The 21,883-nt window shown below is 37.3% G+C and overlaps 1 protein-coding gene across 1 annotated transcript; it reads left to right on the plus strand.

Annotated features, from left to right (window-relative positions):
* The first annotated feature begins 108 nt into the window (after positions 1 to 108).
* On the plus strand, positions 109 to 20,978 carry LOC108671314 (probable ATP-dependent RNA helicase DHX37). Its single transcript, XM_018158833.2, has 22 exons — positions 109 to 231; positions 7,033 to 7,215; positions 8,530 to 8,814; positions 9,263 to 9,795; positions 10,177 to 10,366; positions 10,891 to 11,115; positions 11,655 to 11,790; positions 12,176 to 12,281; positions 12,885 to 13,019; positions 13,624 to 13,888; positions 14,485 to 14,604; positions 15,527 to 15,790; positions 16,233 to 16,350; positions 17,060 to 17,245; positions 17,522 to 17,675; positions 17,863 to 17,983; positions 18,338 to 18,453; positions 18,776 to 18,891; positions 19,268 to 19,405; positions 20,057 to 20,225; positions 20,526 to 20,623; positions 20,837 to 20,978. Exons 1-22 carry the CDS (start codon positions 130 to 132, stop codon positions 20,941 to 20,943), a joined length of 3,867 nt encoding a protein of 1,288 aa, XP_018014322.1. The 5' UTR covers positions 109 to 129; the 3' UTR covers positions 20,944 to 20,978.
* The last annotated feature ends 905 nt before the right edge of the window (positions 20,979 to 21,883 follow it).

Consider the following 21,883-nt stretch of genomic DNA (forward strand, 5'->3'; position numbering starts at 1 on the left):
TCCTTTCTGCAGGAGTATGCGGAGCAGCGGAGGTCGAGAGTCCGCGGAGGTCTTTCAGTTCGTTGACGAAAACTTATAATTTTGGGGGTTGAATTATTTGTTACTTGTTTAAATAGTATTTATTTCAACATGTTGAAAGTTGAGAAAATCAAAGAAAAGTTTAGGAAAAGAAGGAATTTTAAAGCGCGTCACAATGTTAAAACGATTATTGATACTTCAGTGCAAGATAAAGTAAGTAATTGATTGATCAGTTCTTCATTTGATTTAGTGATTGCAAGTTGATGTTAAATAATATTTAAGTGAAGAATTTTAGATCAACAACATTATTCAATTGTCTACTGCATAGTGGCAAAGCAGAGAGTTCTTTAGACTCTCCCTCAAGTTCATTTTTGAGTCCTATAAGTAGACCAGTAAAGTATCATGGATACCAGCTTTATCATACTTAAGAAATTGGTTTAAATCTTGATTGAATTAGGAAATTAAAAACGAACTGATTCTAAAGAAGCTCTGGTTTGCCACTATGGTCTACTGTCAAGTGTCAAGGTCACAACTTGCAAACGCAAAGTGTAGATCCCGCTGCGGCGCTGCCTGATACTAATCATAGGTAATGACAATCTGACTTCTGTATAATTGGACTGAAGAAATCTGATTCTGTATGAGACAAAAATTCCTGTGCTTGCAGTCAATTTACCTGCTTTTATGGCTCTTAGCCTCTTACCCATTTTCATTCAAAAATAATATCACTGCATTTCTGCCTGCAATTAAAAATAATTACCTGTAAATCAAAAGTAGGCTTACTTAAACTTATGATTTGTTGAAAATTTTCTCTCATATTCCAGGCTTTCTGGAAAATTGGGCAGAATTGGATAAACTGAAAAATTTGACAGAATTGGACAAAAAAGTTTGGGAGACAGGTTAATTATATTAACATATGGGGTAACACTTAAAAGCTGAAGACGCCGAAGACGCTGAAGTGGCAAACGATTGATCGATGGAACGCAGCGGCTGGACAAATTCCGCGAACGATTGATCAATAAAACGCCGCGGCTGGACGAATTCCGCGAATTTGCCAAGAAGTAAAGTAATGTTTTTCATTATCTTCTGTTGAAAATTTTGGCACTCAAACTACGCATATCCCCTTTTTGTGTTCTACAAATCAAAAAAATTTAAAAATCTGACAAATAACATATGCTTAAAACAGCACTATACTCATGTTCATACAATTAAACTTATTGTCTTATCTTGGTTTGAACAGTCGAATCTTACAACTATAAAAGCATCTTATATAAGCAAGGCGGAAATCAATCAAGCATATTTCAATTTAAACCACCACACAGCAATATCAGTAAAACTCTGCACTCGACTTCAACATTTAGCACTTGCCAATAGTACTTAGCGCAAAACCACCTTGTACGGTTTAACTACTTCAACGCTTATATCTCAGAAAATATCCAACCCAGAGAGTGCGGAGTGATTATTTACAGTGAATAAGTAATTGATTCAAGTTATTTCATCACTCCGCACTCTCTGGGTTGGATATTTTCTGAGATATAAGCGTTGAAGTAGTTAAACCGTACGAGGTTGTTTCGTGCTAAGCACTATTGGCGAGTGCTAAATGGTGTGGTCGAGTGCAAAGTGATTATTTATATTGAATAAGTAATTGATTCACGTTATTTCATCACTCCGTACTCTCTGGGTTGAATATTTTCTGAGATATAAGCGTTGACGTAGTTAAACCGTACGAGGTTGTTTTGTGCTAAGCACTATTGGCGAGTGCTAAATGTTGTGGTCGAGTGCGGAGTGATTATTTACAGTGAATAAGTAATTGAATAACGTTATGTCATCACTCCGCACTCTCTGCGTTGAATATTTTCTGAGATATACCGTCAACCGGGGCAACTCGGGACTGGCGGGCAACTCGGGACGCACCTCCGACACGGCGTAAAACTGTTACATCAATAATACGATAATTGCACATCAATAATACGGTAATTAATGTATATGGCAATATCATATCAATAAAGGAAAAACAAGTAAAAATCACAGAAAATGTCATTTATTCTACCTCTACATCATCTACAATGAAAGAGGCGGACTTCAGAGTACTGTCAGTAATGGATGAGTACGCTCTGCATGCTTCTAGTGTTTTAAAATGAAGTTTCATTCCCAGTGTCCCAAGTAGCCCCGTTCGACGGGGCTACTTGGGACACTCTTTTTTTGCTTCTTGCACCTTACAAATAGCATATGGAATTTTTTTGAAGATGCCATTTGATAGCCCTTGCAAAGAGCTATAAAATGAGCCTAAACTTGTTTATGAAATGTTTCATCGTAAGAAGTTATTAACAAAAAACGCTCAAAACCGTCCCGAGTAGCCCCGGTTGACGGTAAGCGTTGAAGTAGTTAAACCGTAAGAGGTTGTTTTGCGCTAAGCACTATTGGCGAGTGCTAAATGTTGTGGTCGAGTGCGGAGTGATTATTTACAGTGAATAAGTAATTGATCCACATTATTTCATCACTCTGCACTCTCTGGGTTGAATATTTTCTGAGATATGAGCATTGAACCTGTGAAACCTGAAGTGATCGTCAGGGTTCACTTGAAATGAAAGGTGATTAATCGTTTAACATGTTTAAACAGAGAACGGGTATATCTGCCTCAAACGCTATGGTTCAAGATTTACGTCTCGTTACTTTTGACACCAGTGTTATATATATTATTGGTGATATGCTATTGCAGTGTCGGCTTCTCAAATTACGGAATCGCCCGATTCTCCGCCGCATTTGATCGATCCATTATTCGCCACATGTTCCGCACTTCAGCGTCTTCAGCTACTTCAGCGCCTTCAGCTTTTAAGTGTGACCCTTACATATGTTTTTATAACCTTTTCCAATTTTTTCCTTGAAAATGCTAAAAATGGCCTATTCTTCTGATATTTTTTAAACTCGTTTGTGACATGAAATTGGCTTCAAAATAAATGACCCATTTTGTTAACATTAAACTGAACAAAACTTCATAGTCAAATAAAAAAATCCTTGTAAAGCTTGTATTCATTTGCTAATTTAGTCCTGCAAATCATAATTAAGACAAGTATTATAGTAATTTTATTGACCACTGGCAAGTAAAGTGCAGCAGTAGATAAGTGGCAATTGGCAACAACTAGTTGCCAATTGCCAAAGTAGGAATTTTCCCAACTTGTTGCCAAAAAGTCAGGAAAATTCTTACTTTTTTCTGAAATATTGCCACTCCAATATCATAATTTCAGTAAGTATAAATTCTCATGGCTTTATAAAAAATTATGGTTTTCACTTTGCTAACATGTTGTTTCATAAAATTTTCAACTTCTGCAAGCCAAAACATTTTGATGAAGATAGCATATTTGCAGTCACGTCAGAGTGGTCAGACTGCATTAGGCTATCATGTGTCCAACAGTCCAAGACTGCATTACCACATGTCCAGTTGCCACCAAAGTAAAGACAAATGTTATTGTTGCTGAATGCTGTTTGACTGTTTTAGGGTAAAATTAGAGATTTGGGATAACATGTGCACATAAATGACTTTGTAAATAAGTTTGTGGCTTGTAAATGGCTCTTCATGGCCAAGATATGGAATTCACGGCTCAAAGACATGGAATCACGGCTGACAAATCCATAAAACAATGGCTCAAAAAAATCCACTCTCAGCTCACCCACAAATGACATAAAAACCAATGTTTAATATTAGTAGGAATGTGTTAAAAATGTTTGGGTTTGTGTCGTGATTTGATAATTAAATCACAAAGGCTAACAAGTTATTATGTAAGTATTGATGGTTAGGTAACAAAAAATATCAAATATTGCCTTTAGCAATGCAAATTCACTTAACTCTTCAAGGCTATACAGAATGCCATGATCACACATTTTTTTATAATGTTTTGCTCCTCAATACACTAATTGCAGAACAATCTAGGATTAAAATTTTTATTATAGATGCATTTCTGTCAAAAAGTGAAACTTTTGCAGAAATTGCACAGCTCCAAAATCAAGATTGTAAAAGTTTAACATTTTACTAAAATTTTAAGAGCTGAATCATACACTTTTATTAACATTTAGGTTGAAGCTTATTTGCTTAGTGAAAAAGTTGTGGCTTGGAAAGTAGATATGTTGCATATGTTCAAAGTCATACATTCTGGACAAATTCAAAGTTTTGATGCTCAATCCACCATTTTTATAAATAATTATGTAAACCGAGCAATGGCAAATGCAAAAAAGTGGAAGTTCTCCAAGAGGCCGGTGTAATCTGTAAATTTTGCTTCAAAGAAGGTTGTAGACTTCTTCATTATTTGGATTGCATTCGGGTAATTGCAGTAACGACTGCGACATTGAACTGCCGTTTCTCCCACCACCTGAGACAAGCTCACAACCAGACCAGGTCTCAAAGTATTACAAAGAAGCGACTTCATCTCAAGATCATCGATGAATTCAACAGGCTTCGTGACATTCTTAATAACGTCAAATCCCAGAATATACGCAACAACGGTACCTGCAAAGAAGCGAGAGTTCTCCAAGGACCCGATGTATCCTATAAATTTTGCTTCAAAGAAGGTTGTAGACTTCTTCATTATTTGGATTATATTGGAATCATTGGGGTAACAATTGTGACATTGAACAGCCGTTTCTACTACCACCTGAGACAAGCTAACAACCAGTCCAGGTCTCAAAGCAGTACAAATAAGCAACTTCATCTCAAAATTGGCGATGAATTTAACAGGCTTCGTGACAACATCATCAAACTCCCAACTAAACGCGATAATGGCCCTTGCAAAAACTCGGGAGTTTTCCGAGAGGCCGATGTGGTCTATAAATTTTGCTTCAAAGAAGGTTGTAGACTTCTTCATCTTTTGGACTACATCGGACAATTTGGATCAACAACCAGGACACCGAGACGCTGTCTTATTAGCTACCTCCAACCCGGAGAGCAAGTGAATCACACGCGAAAATCTCAACCAGACCGTCACTCGCTTTGTGCTGAGGGAACCCACCAGCATTGTCATCAAGCAGTGGCCTGACATCAATCGACCGAAGATGGCTAGCCTCATCGTCTCTACGGATTGGACGCCTGCTATCTCATTCTTAACTACCTGATTTGCCTGAACTTTGAAATAGTTTTCAGAGTGATTTTCTGATTCAAAAATTTTACTGTAGTATCCTATTTACGTATATTATGTACTTATTTCCACCAAAATTTCAATATTTAATGCTCTTTGTAACTTGAAAATGAATGTTCGTTACATTCGAAACGTCGTTAATAAACCAAAACTACTTCCTGATATATGCCTTTCGATCTACCAACGTCATCTGAAGAATTGCCCGACTCTTTGATAATTTAAATCAACGAATTCTCTGGTCGTTAATCGCACGCGTGTAAATAAACTAATTCTGCCATCCAAAACTAATATATATATATATATATATATTTAATATGTGCACTTAAGATATATATATAATGTGCCTGGCAGGAATCTTGTGGCTTCTAAATTGTTGGGAAAGTAATTATGTTAAAAATAGATTGGAATTTGAATAGGGTGTGTGATGACCTCCAGTCTAGATAAATTGTTCATTCATGCTGCATAAAAGCTCTTTTACTAGTGCCAAAAAACTAAAAATTCACATCACACTTGATAGTTGAAAAAAGTTCAATTAACAAGTATTCACAACAATCCTAAAAAGACTAAAACATTCCTTTGTGCATGTCAACATCCTAAAAGAAGAACAGAAATAATGTACTATGAACATTTGGCTCGGTCACCTTTGCCTTCCCACCCTCCCCTCTCTCAACCCTCCGCTTTTCAAGCCCCCACACTTGTCATCCTCCCTCCTCTCTCTCAACCTCCACATGTTTTCCAAATAGTATCTCTTCACACTCTCAAGTATAGCTACAGTTGCTCCCTCAGACAAACCCACAATCAATGCCATCCACTCTTTGCTTGTTCTCTCATACCCAACTTTGTTAATCTCACCTCCCTCATTCAGAATCACCTCCATCATAGACTGACGCTCTCTCTCATACATTCCACATAGATACTAGATGTAGTCTAAATTTGAAGTCAATGGCTATGCAGTTCATGCAATCATAGGCATTAAGATGTGCCACATGCCTGGGAACTGATGTTGCTTCTCTGCACCACATGCAAGATTTGTTCTTTGTACATGTAAAGCTTCATGAACCTATCAATATCGCTCATGAATGTAGATGTGACTGCATTTTGTATTCAGCTTAGACTGAATACAATAATAATCTTAAAATCTATCTGAGAGCAATCCTTTAATAACTTTAAGAAGACTCAAATATTATTGCTACTAGTTACCCTTCTAGTTTTTTAACCCTTTTGCGGGAAAGCATAAAAATATGCAGAAATTTACATATCTGGAGCCACCACAAGAAATTATGGGCAATTCTAAGATAAATTCAATCCTATGGATTTTTCAAAATTATGCATAATATTGGAGGAAATTGCAGATGATAATTCCAAAAAAGTGGTTACTACGCTGGAAGAAATTAAAATTTTCTTAGTTTATTAAATCAAGTGCAAAGAAAAACAATCAAGCTGCAATTTGATTCAATTCTTTCCAGCTACTTTATATTAATTGAAGTGATGTTTTTTCTTCCAACTTTTCTAAAATATGCAGAAAGAGCATCAATTTCATTGAATTAGTTGAAATTTTTGCAAAAATTCCCATATTTTAATTCATGGGCATTACAGGGGCTGAAGCTACGTATGGATTGCTGGTAGATGATTAGATATTGTCAGAGGCATGATAAAGTACGTAGCCTCAAACATAAATGAGGTGACAAGCTGGGCTTTTTTGGAAAGAGATTTCAAGTGACCGTAAATGACATATGTCAACTATCTTGCGTAAAAGTTAATGTTGAATAATGAATACCGTATAATAAGAATTTTTCAAGTGACCCTATATGTTGACTCTCTTGCATAAAAGTTAATGTTGAAATATGAATATAATCAGAATTTTTCTAATGTCTAACATTTACATTTTCAGATTCAAGTCGAGTTCAATGATGGGTCAGAAATACCTCAGTATGACAGCAGCAATGCCCTTGTTCTTCCAAGTCAGAGGAGGAAGACCAAGAAAGTCAGGGAAGCTGAGCCTGTCAAACTCCTCTCCAAGAAGCAGAGGAAACGCCTTGAGAAAATTGTGGAAACAAAGAAGAAGAAAGCTCATGTGAGTAGTATTGTTAAGATTCTCTACTGAAAATTTTTGTAATTAGTTAACTTAGTACAAATATTTATTCCTGCACTTTTTTGTAGAACTTATTTCTTGTGCATGTGTTGTGCCACAATTGCGAAATTGCTGATTCTATGGAATTGGCTGCCCGTTTACCAAATATGTAGACTCAACATTACTATACTATAGGAATCTGGGGTTAGGTCAGTCAGTGAAGTTCTTTTTTTAATATTTAAATGTAAAGAAACTTGACAAAATTTGACCTAACCTTTTCAAACTCAAACTGCCAATTTATGTGCTAACTCTAACGTCCTATTTTCTGAATCAGCTACAAAATGCTGATTCTACAGATTTGGCATGTATAAGGGATTCCTAATTATTGAATTTTTAACACGTTTTTCTTTACTCAGCTTCGCGTTTGTTTGTTTGTTGTTGACATTGAGAACGAAAATTAGCCCACTTCTGATTGCTCTAGAGATCTGAAATTCGGCATGCAGGCTATTTTCACCTAACAATTTCAGATACAATCATAAAAACTAGCAATTAGAGACCTAAATTAGCTTAATTGAGTAAAGTATATATATATAGTATATATATAGTATGACGTGCGGGCGCTCACGTTATAGACGAGCAGGCGCTTACGCTGCGTATCATCGATATGTACGTCAAGTCAAGTAAATTGGCTTGCAACAACGTTTTTCAGGTGTAGCAATGGACTAAAAAGGAGAAAATAAAATACTTAAAAAAACTTTTTAAAAAAACACGTTTTTCTTGTGGACTAAAAAGTAGAAAATAAATTATGGCTCGCCCCAAAAAACGTGGGTCGGGCTGTCCATTCACCATCAAATTTCCAAAAAAAATTTCCAAAATTCGTGTGTTGTGTGCTTTTTGCTTTAATCATAAATCTGCCCGACCCACGTTTTTTGGGGCGAGCCATAATTTATTTTCTACTTTTTAGTCCACAAGAAAAACGTGGTTTTTTAAAAAGTTTTTTTTAAGTATTTTATTATATGTTTAGGTTATTGGTTGATATCCAGTAGGTTCAATTGCAGGGACAAGTTTAAAAAATCCATTCAAATTGTTGAAGAATTATTATTCCTTAGCTATGATTTGGTTTACATTTTAAAGCTTTTTTTTTTCTCATATTACTGAAGGGAAAATACAGGAAATTCCTGTATTTCCTGAATAAATGTGCTTCATATTTGAGAAAATTTTTATTCATGTTTGATGATACTATTCTTTTGACTTCTACCTCAATTTTGCAACTATCCATATTGCATTTACTAATTCATTATAATTTTTGCCCCCTAGCGTGAAGAACTCTTGGAAGCTCTGGAAAAAAATCATGCCATGAACCGCAAAAAGTTCCCTAAACTGACAAGTCTTCAAGCCACTCAGACGGAAGGCAGGAAGAAGTTCCTGCAGTCAAAATATGATGCAGAAACTGCCGAGTCACTTGCTACTGAAGACAGCAATGCTGATGGCAAGGCACGCCATCTAGGCCGCAATCAGATCAGCAGCAGTGCCAAGCGCAAAAGAAAAGAAGATTTAGCGTCTTCCAAGAAAGCAAAGTTTTTAAGGGATCCTAGAATTGTTGTGAGTGAATTTATTTACCATTGATGTTACTGTTTGAAAAAAGAATATTTCACGTTCAGAAAAATCCTGCATTAGGTACTTGTGCATTGAGGAAAAAAATGGAGCCATGCATAAATAACAATATGAAATAAATGTGTGAAAATCCCACTTTTATATGTTCGACTGAATCTAGCTCATTAGTTTTTCTGCTTAGCCCCTTTTATTCATGTCCAACATTTATTATATTGCATCAGTATAAATTTGAGTAATGCTTAGTAATTACCAGGTAATGATTAGTAAGCTAAATTGGAAGTAGCTTATAATATTATAATATAGTTTTCCTGTTGAATTGTATGGAATTTTTTGTTGTCATATGTTTGCCAAGGTGCAAATTAATTAATGGCTTTAATATTCTCTGGCTCGATCACCTTAGATTAACTTGAGTATTTATTTATTTTTTTCTTTGCAGTATGCAGGACCCAGCAGCTCTGAATCATCTTCAGACAGCGATGAGGAAAATGATATTCAAGAAATTAAAAAGGATGGAGAAGCTAGTCTAGAGAACTCCAACACTCAATTTTCTGAAGCAACCAATGATTCTGAAAATTTAACAACGGAAGATTCAAACTCTCCTGCTAATGAAGAAATGAGTAGTAATAAGAGTCATCTCTTAGATGAAACATCTTCAGAAAATAATACTGGTTCTTTCAACAATACTAAAAAAGTAAAAAATAGCTCAAGTAACAAGACTGATGCTATCAACAATACTGCAAAAGTAAACCATAGCTCAAGTACAACTGCAGTAAAGATAGCTCCCACCTTTATCCCTGTGAAGCGGCCTCGAGAGTTGGCTGAAGCCCGTATGGACCTGCCCATAATTGCTGAGGAACAGGTCGTCATGGAGACCATTAAGGAAAATATGATGACGGTCATTGTTGGTCCAACAGGAAGTGGCAAAACGACTCAAGTGCCGCAGTTTCTTTATGAAGCTGGATATGCAAGGTACGGGAGGCGCTTAACATTTATTTTTAACCATTTGAAAAGTTGCCTGCGTTTTGTAATATTTTAAAATTGATGGAGAACTATTAAATCTGAAGTACACATTTTCAAACTTGAAATTAGAATGAAACCAGCAAATAAAAATGTGAAATAAAGAGTAAAAGATACTTTCATATTTTGGTTTAAATATATTTTCAACTAAGCTCATACTTTCGATGCCTTTCTTCTTCTAAATATGATTGCATGATATCAAAAATGTTTATTTATATATAGGTGCCATAAAATTAGTAGGTTGTAACTTCAGTTGCAATGAAGCCATGCTGACGTATGAATTAATTTATCAAGGAAATGTTTTATAAGTGCAATTATTATACTGCGTTGCAGTTGCAAAGAAATCATTGCGGTCACGGAGCCTCGTCGTGTAGCGGCGGTAGCGATGTCGGAGCGCGTGGGCTACGAGCTCGGCCTGAGTAGTCGCGAGGTGTCATACCAGATCAGGTTTGAGGGCAACACCACGGAAGACACGAAGATCAAATTTATGACGGATGGTGTGCTGCTCAAGGAGTTCCAAGAGGTACGTCAATGGCAGAAATCGATACAAGGCACATTTTTGTTTACCTATGTATATTTTACTTATGCTTATTATGCCTATGGTGTCATAGATACCGTGGATTCAATAGTTATCGGAATGGTTGTTAACTTAACTATCACGGTACCTGGAGCCGCCTGGCACTTGATACAGGATTGATCTCATGTAATGTATCATGCGGATTTTTCTTGATTATGATATCAATGTTTTGCATATTTCATAATTTATTTTTCTGCTGCGCTGTGGCTCGTATTTTGTGTTCTGTGGCTAGGGTTTGATTTCATCTTTTATGTTAGTGACCATTAACTGTCTCCGAGGCAATTTTTAATAATAAATATAAGTTAAGTTGTCAGGAAACATTTCCTATTCCCTTTTGACATGACCAGCACCTAAACTCTTTTATAATCACCGATGTAACGCATTAGCCACTTACCAAATCTTCCATATTGCACATGTATTATGTATCTTTGTTAATGTTTTCATGATAATTATAATTATATCATTAACAGGATCAGTTGTTGTCGCGCTACTCTGCCATTATCATCGACGAGGCTCACGAGCGCAGCGTGTACTCTGACCTGCTCATCGGGGTGCTATCGAGGGTGGCGCCCGCGCGGCACAAGCGTGGCAAGCCTCTCAAGCTCGTCATCATGTCTGCCACGCTCAGAGTTGAGGACTTTACAGAGAACGCCTGGCTCGTTAAGAAGCTCGGGGGACCTCCACCTATTGTCAAGGTTTGTGTCGTGAGGTTAGGTTCCTGTTTAGTTTGATGGCATTACTTTTCGGCTAAAGTTTTCAATGGGTAGAATTTTTGAATGCCTGGCTAAACAAGATGCTCCGCCTCTTGTCAAGCGTTGTGCCACCCTTAATGTTTTTCTTCTGTATAATGTTAGGGGGTTTGTTTAAAGTTAAATAGGTAGAATTATAAAAATGTCTTTTTGTTTTCAACTTTACGAAAACTAAACCGTCGTATTTTTATATGTTGATGAATAATCGGTTCTAGTTTCTTGATATTTAATAAATTGGTTTTATTTTCAGATAAGAATTTGTACTTTATCTAAAATACAATTTGTAATTTCTCTCGTGAATGTATATGTGCACACTAGAGTGTGCACATATACAATTTTTAGATTTGTGCCTATTACGATTAAGAAACATTGCATTTTGTCACAAGTTAGATGATTTGAATAGATTACCTTTGAATCATTATCTTCCATCACAACACATTAATGTTTTGAGTTTTTTATGTTCAAATGAATGGCCATAATTTCAGATAGAAGGTCGTACTTTCCCCGTGACGGTTCATTATAATAAGAAAACTGAAGAAGATTATTTGACTGCCGCATACAACAAAATCTGCAAGATACACAGACAGCTTCCTGACGGAGCAATACTCGTCTTCCTCACAGGTACGTGTCTTTTTTGCCTTGACTCGTGGATATTTCCTCATTTATTTAAGTGAGATTCTTACCTGTCATCGTAAATATTTTTTTATCCAAAACATTTTTACTTTAAATAAACTAGGTCATTTACTTTCTTGATCTGAAATGAATATTCTCGCATTTATTCAAGTGAGATTATTACCTGTTATCGTACATATTTTTTATTTACATCATTTTTACTTAATGTAAAATAGGTAATTTCCTTTCTTTATCTGAAATGTTTTTTCCTGAGGTATGTAATGTACTTAGAATTTAGTTTCTATTCTTAAACTAAAATTATTTTTACCAAGCTGGGTTACGCACTTAGCATTCATGAATTAGGTAAGGTTTAAACTTGTACTCTCCTCCACAGGTCAACAGGAAGTGAATTTGTTGTGCCGCAAGCTGCGCGCGACCTTCCCAGCCACCGGCCTGCCGGACACTGAGCAACCTCATGATGGAGACGCCACCGAATACAGGTATAGTTCAATATTATTTTTTTTTATTTTGATGCAATTACATTTTTTATTTAATTAATAAAACAGAATCGATGGCATGCTTTCTTCTAATATTATCTGTTGTGATGTGCGCATTTGTTTTTGCAATTGACGATCATGATTTTTATTTATTATCACAATTTGTGCACATAAATTGGAAATAGCGTCTCTAGATTTCCTATGTATCTTGCGCTGTGCTGCAAATCAGAAATAAACGTAGTTTTCAATAAAAAAAATTATACCAAATATGTAGTTAAATTGAAAACTGTCCTGTCTCTAATTTTCAGTTGAAAAAGTAAATTTTGAGAGTCTGATTAATCTTCTTTCATTAATATAGCATTATTTTTAGCTCTTAATTTGAACAAATCACGATAAATTGTGCCCTCAATCTTTTATCTCTTCATAGCTTCACTCAGTCTTTTTCTCTCACACGCCGTCGCACAGCCATCACACATACAACACTCGGCTCTCTCATTGTTCCTTGTACTTACGTCCATTCTCATGCTATGCCTCTGGCCCCACCTTTACTACATCTGACCGACATAATTGTATTCATTATGATCAATATATAATTTTTTGTTCCAGAAAACGTTTGAACAGTCTGAAAAAGCAACGCTTAGCTAAGAAGGAACTGCTTTTAAAACAAGCTGCCGAAAAAGAAGCAGAAGCTGAGAATGCTGCTCTGCTCACCAAGAAACTTCTCGAGGTCAACGTGCACGAGTAAGTTTTTCTTCTGACTTTTGAGCAAATATTTTCTTGTTAACCACATTTTAATCCTCTTTAGCCAGCTATCATTTGCATCGCTGGGTCTGCTAGTGTGGTTGTTCTTGAAATCACGTCAAAATTTTTTAATTGTCGTAACGAAGCAAGCCATTTTTTTATTGCTTGGCTGGCTGCCAATTTAGAATACTATACGCTTCTACTTCGTTAGTTTTGTGAGTGAATATTGTAATTTTCGACTTCACTTTGTTTTGCTATTCGCGACTCGATTGTCTACGTCATCAATGAGTGTGACGGGATTAATCTTCTGCCTAAAACAATGATAGCAACGATAATAATGCTGGTATTGAAATTTAGCTAGAGAATATGGTTGCTGAGTTGTCATGAATATATGTGGGTTCCGGGATATATTTTGCGAGCAGGATTCGATATTGGACTGAGTCTGTTTTGAAGCATTTCTGATACGCAAGATACTAATAATAAATTTTTACTGACTGCTTCCTTAAAACCTACACTATTTGCCGATGATTTCATGCACTAATTTTCTGAACATTCTAACTTTTTAAAAATTGTTGACACACACCAATTGATTTTCCCATTCCAGATTTGCTGCTGCAGCTTCGGTGTTTCCAGACAACGAGAATGAAGCCAACGAAGGCGACGATATTGAAGATGGCGATGTTACTGAAACTTCAAAGTCGAATGAAGAACAAAACCAAGAAGGCGTTCCGTCCGACGATGACTTTGATTTGGGCGAGAACGCTGACGAAGATAAGCCTGGCGACGATGAGAAGAAGGGCGTGGGCAACGAGCAGCCCTTGCACGTGTTGCCTCTCTACTCACTACTGCCTGCTGATCGTCAGAAGCAGGTAGAGTCATTGTTTATGGGTGCTATTTTAATGTTCCTTTTGATTTATATCTCTGCTGAGTCAAATCTCTTGAGTTATTATTTTGTTGATTGTCAGAAACGCGTGGCTAGCTGAATAGAAAAATTGTTTTAACACTCCATTAATGAAATGAGTTACCGGAAGACTCATGTTACATTGTCAACCAAATATATACCTGAATTATACTTTTGAATAAAATTTCCCATGGTTGAACTAGTATAAGGTGACCCATGAGAAGCTCATTTTTACGGACGTAGTTTGTTGTTTGCCTGTGACATCACTGATCTCTGTGACATCACAGACATTATATTCACCGAAATTCGATCAAACCAGTCAACCAATCCGTCATGGGAATGACGGGATTATTTACGTTTATCGATCTCAGTGGCGCAACTAGAAAGCTGAACTGAGAGCCGGAAATCCTCGTTGGTCAACCTTATATAGTTCAACCATGAGAATTTAGAGATTGTTTTCTAGTCATCTTTATTTTACATTCTGTATTATTTGATCTAAGTGCAATCTTCATTCTTTTGGCATGAATGATAACAATGAGGCTTGAGTTCTGACTTCCATTGCAGGTATTTCAGAAGCCTCCCGCGGGCACGCGTCTCTGTGTCGTCGCCACCAACGTCGCGGAAACGTCCCTCACGATCCCGAACGTCAAATACGTCGTTGACTGTGGCAAGACCAAAGACAAGGTTCACTTCATACTTGCTCTTAATTATTTACCATCAAAATATAAAAAAATTTCATTGATCTGTTTTGTTAACTCTCTTAACCCTCTACCGCCGTATGTCACTCTCCCGGAACACAACTTTTAACCTAAATTATACGTAAACTATTGAGTGTAGCAACCTGAGGACGTTTGTACGCAACAGAGAACATTTTGAAGTTGTAAGTGGCGGCAACCATCAGTGCAAGTCATTTTGCGCTCACTAAAACATATCCTTTTTGGGTAGTAGGCTTGGTATAATATTGCTCGGACGGTTACTCATGTCAGGCTGTAGAGGGTTAAGTAATTTTTATGTTTTCTCTCATTCTTATTGAATTTTTGTGATGAAATTTGCTGTGGTGGTTTTAATGCTCATTGCTCGGTATGTCAATTATCTCGTTGCGGTTGGTTTAATTCTCTGATCAAGTCAATTTTACCGACTTTATCGTGAAATAGCTACATTTTAGTTTATAGGCAAGCCAAGAGTGCTAGAATAATTTTGCGATGTTTAATTGCCTATTGTTTTATTTTCATTAATCGTAGTTACCGCCAACTTTCGTTCCTTGTGTTTACTGCACATCGTGGAATTTGTTGAAAAATAAATAAATTTTTCGACCACACGCTCACCATCGATCATGGCCCTTCTAATAAGATTCATATTGACCCGTATTGTTATTTTCTGTAAAGGGGTTTAGAACTTGACTCGTACTTGCTACATCTTCCTATTATTAAGGGGTGCAATACTTGCCCGCAATTGCTTCGTTTTGCTATTTTTTAAAAGGGACACAATACATGACCCGTAATCACTCTGTCATGCTATTTTTTTGAAATGTTACTCTACTTGTCTATAAGCTCTTGTCTTGCTATTTTCTACTAAGGAATACAATAATCGTAATCACACGTTGCAGGTGTTTGACAAAGTGACAGGCGTGTCGATGTTCCACGTGACGAACGTGTGTCAAGCCTCTGCTAACCAGCGCGCCGGTCGAGCTGGTCGCGTGGCTCCCGGCCACTGCTACAGACTCTATTCCTCCGCCGTCTTCAACGACTTCGCCAAGTTTGCCAAGCCTGAGATTATGTGCAGACCAATCGACGACGTCGTGCTCATCCTCAAGAATCTTAATCTACCGGTTGTGAATTTCCCGTACCCAACCCCACCCGAGCACGTGCAGGTATTGTTGTTAACATTCTTAGTAGAACCTATAGCGACAAAGTTGTTCATATATTTTTAGGTTGGAGATTGAATGAAGAAAATAATAAATTCAATATGATTATTCGTTCTGGAATTTCCTAGTGATTTTTTTAATTTGTTGCTGTTAACTATTTTTATTTTCGAAGGCATTGTAGCAATCAAAAAATGTAAATTAGAGAATTTTTAAAAAGTTTAGAGGCTCTTAATATTGTTCCAAGAGTTAACAATCTAATGCAAGAGTTGCAAGTATGAATTATAAACTATAACGAATGAATTATAAACTATATATAAATTTACCTGAAACGAAGGAATTCATAAATCTTCAAGTGCAAAAGACATTTCTTAACGTTAAGTCAACTTTCGTAAGTGTTGTTTGATCGTTGCATGTGTAATGATGACTTGATCTTTAACTATCATTACAGATTCGTCAGTCCCTGAAGAGGTTGACTCACCTGGGAGCTCTGCTAGAGAAGGACCGCGACGCCGGCGTGACTGAAGAAGCCAAGACTTCAGGTCATAATAACACACCCATTCATAAAGGTAAATTATATTTTATTTATGTAAATTCAATATCTTATTGCATGTGCCACTTGCATTCATTTTTCCACGATTCCGGCAAAATCATTGAGAGTTGTCGGACATAATGATTGGGCTCGATTATGGTTAGGGTAGAGGCAATTAAAGCACACTATTAAGCAGTTCTTACAAATTATAAAAATGTTACTCAGTACTCACTGCAGTGAGTGACAGAGAGCGCATTTTCTCGTCGACGAAAACGTGAATTCACGGACGGACAGACTGACAGACAGACGGACGGACATGGCGAGCACAATAGCGCCTTTTTTCCATAAATGAGAAAATGCGCTAAAAACTATCACTGGCTTCTAACTGACGGATCGAAGTTATTTTTTGAGGCAATCATGGCTGTGTGTTGATAAGTGAGAATAGAACCAAACAATTGATTCTTGATAATTGGTACATCAGAATTTGATCATCACTATTATCAGATGCGCTTGATTTTTTTTGTATCTTGATTGTTAGAATCAATTATTTTCACAATGATTCATCTGCTGATAACTTGATTGTCTTTAAGTAATCTAAGTGTTTTTTTTTAATTTCCTTAGTAGAGTATCGGAATTGCTTTTTTTTGGCTCGACTTGCACTTTTTTGGCTCGACTTGGTGATCATAGGTCCATATTTTCATCATCAGAACATCCGTCATAATGATGTCGCATTTCATATCCTGCAGACACGACGGTGATCACAGGCTTGGGTCGCCTCATGAGCAGCTTCCCCGTAGCGCCGCGCTACTCGAAGATGCTTTGCCTCAGCGCGCAGTTCGACTTGTTTCCCTACACCATCGCCCTCGTGGCCGCTCTCACCGTGCAGGAAATTCTCATCGAAATGCCTCTCGATAATTCCGGAGAGGATTTTGGTTAGCTTTCTAAATATTTAATCGTTCATTTTTCACTTCCTTTATAAGCATTTTTTATTCCTCTACTTTTTGGATTTCTCACCGCCACTACTGTAGGTTTCGTTTTAAATAGTTAGAATCTTTTACTCATCCCTATTTTGAATATTGATTCATATCCCCTTCCCAGCATCTCGACTATTTCTCACTTCGCAGAATACTCTCATTCTCATCAATTTTCACTGTCATTCATTCAAGCTCCCTTCATTTCATAATGTACTAATCTTCCTGGGATTACAGATCGTCGCCGAAGTGAATGGCGTAAAATTCGTCTGTCTTGGAGTGGCACGGGACAGACTAGACGCCTGGGTGACCTGATGGTGTTGCTGCGCGCCGTGCTGGAGGCGGAGGCGAACAACAACACAAGCCACTTCTGCGAGCAGTACGGTCTTAGGTGAGCAACCCAGCCAATATGATAATCAACATTTACATATATTTAATTCATGTTTGTATGCGTCCACATGTTATATTATACATGTTTTACTCGTGTGAAATATGTTATTTGTTTGGTTGTAAAGATAGGGAGGATTTCATGTAATTTTTTAGCATTATAGCATTATATATCCACCAATTATTGACAGACAAAAGGGTTTGGTGAACATCCGTAAGCTGCGTCGGCAGCTCACGAACGAAGTGAACATGATTGTCCCGGGGGCAAATGTCGCTATGGATCCCAACATGAAGCTGCCCACCGCAGAGCAGGTATCTCGTCCTGAACTCTGCGTCTTTAAGATATAATTAACCGGGATGCATGTGTATATTTATACTCATCTCGGATTTCATGCCTAGGGAATAATGTGCCAAATGAGAAAAATTTTAGTTTTATTCTAGCTTTTGTGTTCTCTGCTCTGAATAATGCATCCTGCGATGCAGTTCCCGTGAAGGTAACTGCTCTCTGGCTGGTAACTAACACAGTTCTACTGACGTTATCTTATTAGTTTTATTCTAATTCTGATTCCAGGAATACATTCCACTGAATGTAAATCAATATATTTCTTGCAAATATACAAGCGTGTATAGCATGCGACTGAATAATTTAATTTGTCCCGCGTGCAGTGCTGTGCGCTGCGCCAGGTTGTGCTGAGCGGGTCCGTGGACCGAGTCGCGCGTCGTGTTGATCTGTCTAGGATCAAAAAAGCCGAGGATAAAATCAAATGGAAAAACGCCTACCAGTGAGTTCCTCAGAGAGCTGATCCGTCGGCTGAAGTTCGGCGATCTACTTGCTTCATTATATTGCGTTATCATTTGCATTAGATAAGCCAAACCTCCATTTAAAAATTCTATTTCTGCGGCATTGTAATTATATGTTGTACATGATCCGATTATCACAGTTGTTGCGACCATGCAAATTGGTTGTCAGAGTTAGGCTTTCTTCCTAATTCTGCTTTTCCATTGCCAAGTTGTGTTGTATTATATTTTGAAATATAACTTTTCATTACTAATATGTGTAGTACGTCCACGTCCTCATACCGAACAAAATTATTACCTTTTCAGAACAATAGACTTGGAAGAACCAGTCTTCCTACCTCACTCGTCTGTACTGCGTATTGACAAGCCGGAATGGGTGGTGTACCAGGATATCTTCGAAACTCACAAAATGTTCATGCGAGGTTCGTGTGAACCTTGCTCACCTGTCAGGGTGAAATTGAATCCGTTTAACACAATTTATTCCGAGACGAGTTCATTCTGACATTTTGAATCTCGACATCCATCAAGAATATAATAGAGAAATTTGTATACTGCGAAACGGCATCAGTGAGGTTATAGAGAAACTCTCATACGTGTATTGTAGCTTTCAAAATGCTTAGTGGAATGTCTGACTTATATTTTCACATGCAGGCCTCAGTACGTATATATGACTTTTTATGCGTATTGATCTAGTGAAAATTTAAATAAAGTTTGATCGCTTATCGTTGATCATTGGCATAGTTATGAATTTTGTTCTAATGCAAAATTATTGACAATATTAACTAAGATTCATTGCAGGCGTGACGGCTATTGAGCCTGAGTGGCTGAGTCGGTTTGGGCCGCTGCTGTGCAGCTTCTCGGAGCCGCTGCTGCGCCCGGCACCTCACTACGACAGCGACAAGGACGCCGTTATGTGCTACGCCGACGCCACCTACGGTAGGAGACCACCGGGTTAACTGCACTCTTGAAACTATATTGTGTATGGCACGCAATCATTTAAAAAATAATGGTGTTAGCTATATTAGAACGGTTGTCTTGTTGCACCCAAAGCGAATGAGTTTCTCCTTACATCATCGAGTTTTCTATTGATTTCGTTGCGTGTTGCAGACGTTTCAATGGTTTGTATCAAATATGGTGTTTTGCTAGAACTAACAAGTTTTACATTTGTTTTGTTGGCCTCATTTCTCACAAATACCGTATATTGCAGTTGTTGTTCAAGCCTTGCGCTCCAAACTATTTCAGTGATGATTTTATTTGTAATGGAGCGTACGTTTTTTCGTTGCTAAATTAGTGTTCAGGCTCGGTTGAGTTTTTCTCTCCGGTTACCGCACTAGTTATGCTGATGACACTCGTGTCTGTGTTTACGGCAGGCTGCAGACGAGACTTCCTCCTCCAAGACAAAAAAAAAATACAAAATTTTGACAACATTTTTAGATTCTCGTCGCGCCTACTACACATTTCTCGCAATTTACTCAAGGATTGAATGATATACATGATAGATTCTATGAATATTTTCAGCAGGTCGTCGGATATAAAAACTACTACGAATAAAAAACTACGTCGAAATAAAACTAGTGTTTTTCGCAGGACGGGCAGACTGGGTTATCCCCTGCTGTCTCATCCCGCACCCAACGAACACTGAAGGCTACTCAAGATTTGCGTTCCATCTCTTGAAAGGCGACGTGTTTAGCGAACTGCAGCCGTTCGCCCAACACCTCATCGAAATTGTTACTCTTCTGCGTCCGCTGGCGCTCAGGTAATCTCACTCATGATTATTCATCGCCTTCCGAACTATTCGCGATTATCAAGGTAGAGATAATTGAAGTACACTATTCGGCACTTCTTATGTTATTCTTTGAAGCAATATCATGGCTGTGTGTTTTTAACTTGGGATGAGAATGAGCATGTAGATAAAAAATGCTGTTTTTGAAATTTTTTTAAGTGCAAAAGTAAAAGCTCCCAAGTTTTCTTTATTTCAGAAGTCACCTGATTTAAATTTTGGAACTCAAAACCGTTATTGCGCATGTTCTTCTTTAACTAAAAGTATTATTTACAGATATCAGAATCAGAAGGATAGTTTGGTCCGAGCTTTGAAAATTTGTGACGTGGCCACCAAAGATAAACTCTTGCGCATATGGAAGAAACAACCGAACTGTGAGTATTCACTCAACTATTATTTATCTGCTGCGATAACATTTGCAGCTCATTCAAATGAGAATTTTTTGGCTTGACAAGTTTATCCACATTGCTGAAAGTTCCCAACGTATTCATGACTCGTAATTTTCGATTATTTATCACGGGATTATTCTTGTTTACATAAGTAATTGATAGCTTAGACGACTGGTATGAATGGTTCTACATTTACAGATTTGCTGCGCGAGTATTGCATGTGGCTGGCCGACCAGAGTCTCGTGCCGACTGTCAGCAAAATGTGGCCTCCCGTGCCGAAGGAAGTCAACGAGTGGCTCGCCTAGAAGCTGCTAAAATGAACCAGAAAATCGTGTACCTCTGACTGTTTCATTTCCCTAGACCGTTCATACCTCATCAAATTAGCGATTGACAACCGTCCTTGATGCTGGGAATTTTAATCGCAATTTAGCTACGCTACCATGTCAGTGTAGAAATGGATGTCATTAATATTCATTGAAGATTTGCAGGTAAAAAAAAAATCATTTTTTTCTAATCTCTTCGTAGTTTAAATAAGCTTGCTTGCCTGGACGATTTCCACGCAATTATATACATTACAAATCTAGAAAATAATACATAGCGAACAAAGATACAGGTAATACCTCTCACACGCCCACTGAAATCCAAATTACAGAGTGAAATAGCCTACGTGATTCTGAAGAAGCGATGCCTATGCCATTACCGTGCATGAAACTCGAGGTTAGAAAATATATCCACTAAGCCACTCGCTGGAATGTGAAGGAATGGAACATGGTAAGAGGAAGAAAAGTAGCTGAAATACAGACAAAACAATCGCCAAAAAAAACTTAAGTTCTAAAAACAACTCGTAATGCCACGTTAGTTTCCTCCATTAAGTTAATACGATAAAAAAAGGTTGAGTTATGAACAAAAAGGCAGCTTCTCGTCATTTTTTTCCGTCGAACATCTGGATTCCCAAAAGCTAGATAAGAACTTCGAATAACCGTCGCAGTAAATTAAATTAATTATGAAACGCGAATTCGTTTTAATTACGTAGAACCGAATTTCTCACCTACGGAATCTGAAACATCAGAAAATATACGGCACATAAGTTCTACTTAAAACCCAATTTATTCTGTTGTTCAAATTCGAAAAGTATATAAAATTAGTATACTGAATTGAAATATGACATTCGGTGAACCAGAAACCTAGAATCCATTGATTATGTAAGCATTAATTCAGACGAATGAGGTTTACATGCTTCATCGT

The sequence above is a fragment of the Hyalella azteca genome, unplaced genomic scaffold (assembly GCF_000764305.2).
Source record: "Hyalella azteca isolate HAZT.00-mixed unplaced genomic scaffold, Hazt_2.0.2 contig2444, whole genome shotgun sequence".
In the NCBI taxonomy this organism is placed as follows: Eukaryota; Metazoa; Arthropoda; class Malacostraca; order Amphipoda; family Hyalellidae; genus Hyalella; species Hyalella azteca.

Coding starts and splice junctions, on each gene's coding strand:
- LOC108671314 (XM_018158833.2), top strand. CDS start 130: ATGTTGAAAGTTGAGAAAATCAAAGAAAAGTTTAGGAAAAGAAGGAAT. Junction 13,889..14,484: donor CTGCTGATCGTCAGAAGCAG/GTAGAGTCATTG, acceptor CTTCCATTGCAG/GTATTTCAGAAGCCTCCCGC. Junction 17,246..17,521: donor TAATTCCGGAGAGGATTTTG/GTTAGCTTTCTA, acceptor CTGGGATTACAG/ATCGTCGCCGAAGTGAATGG.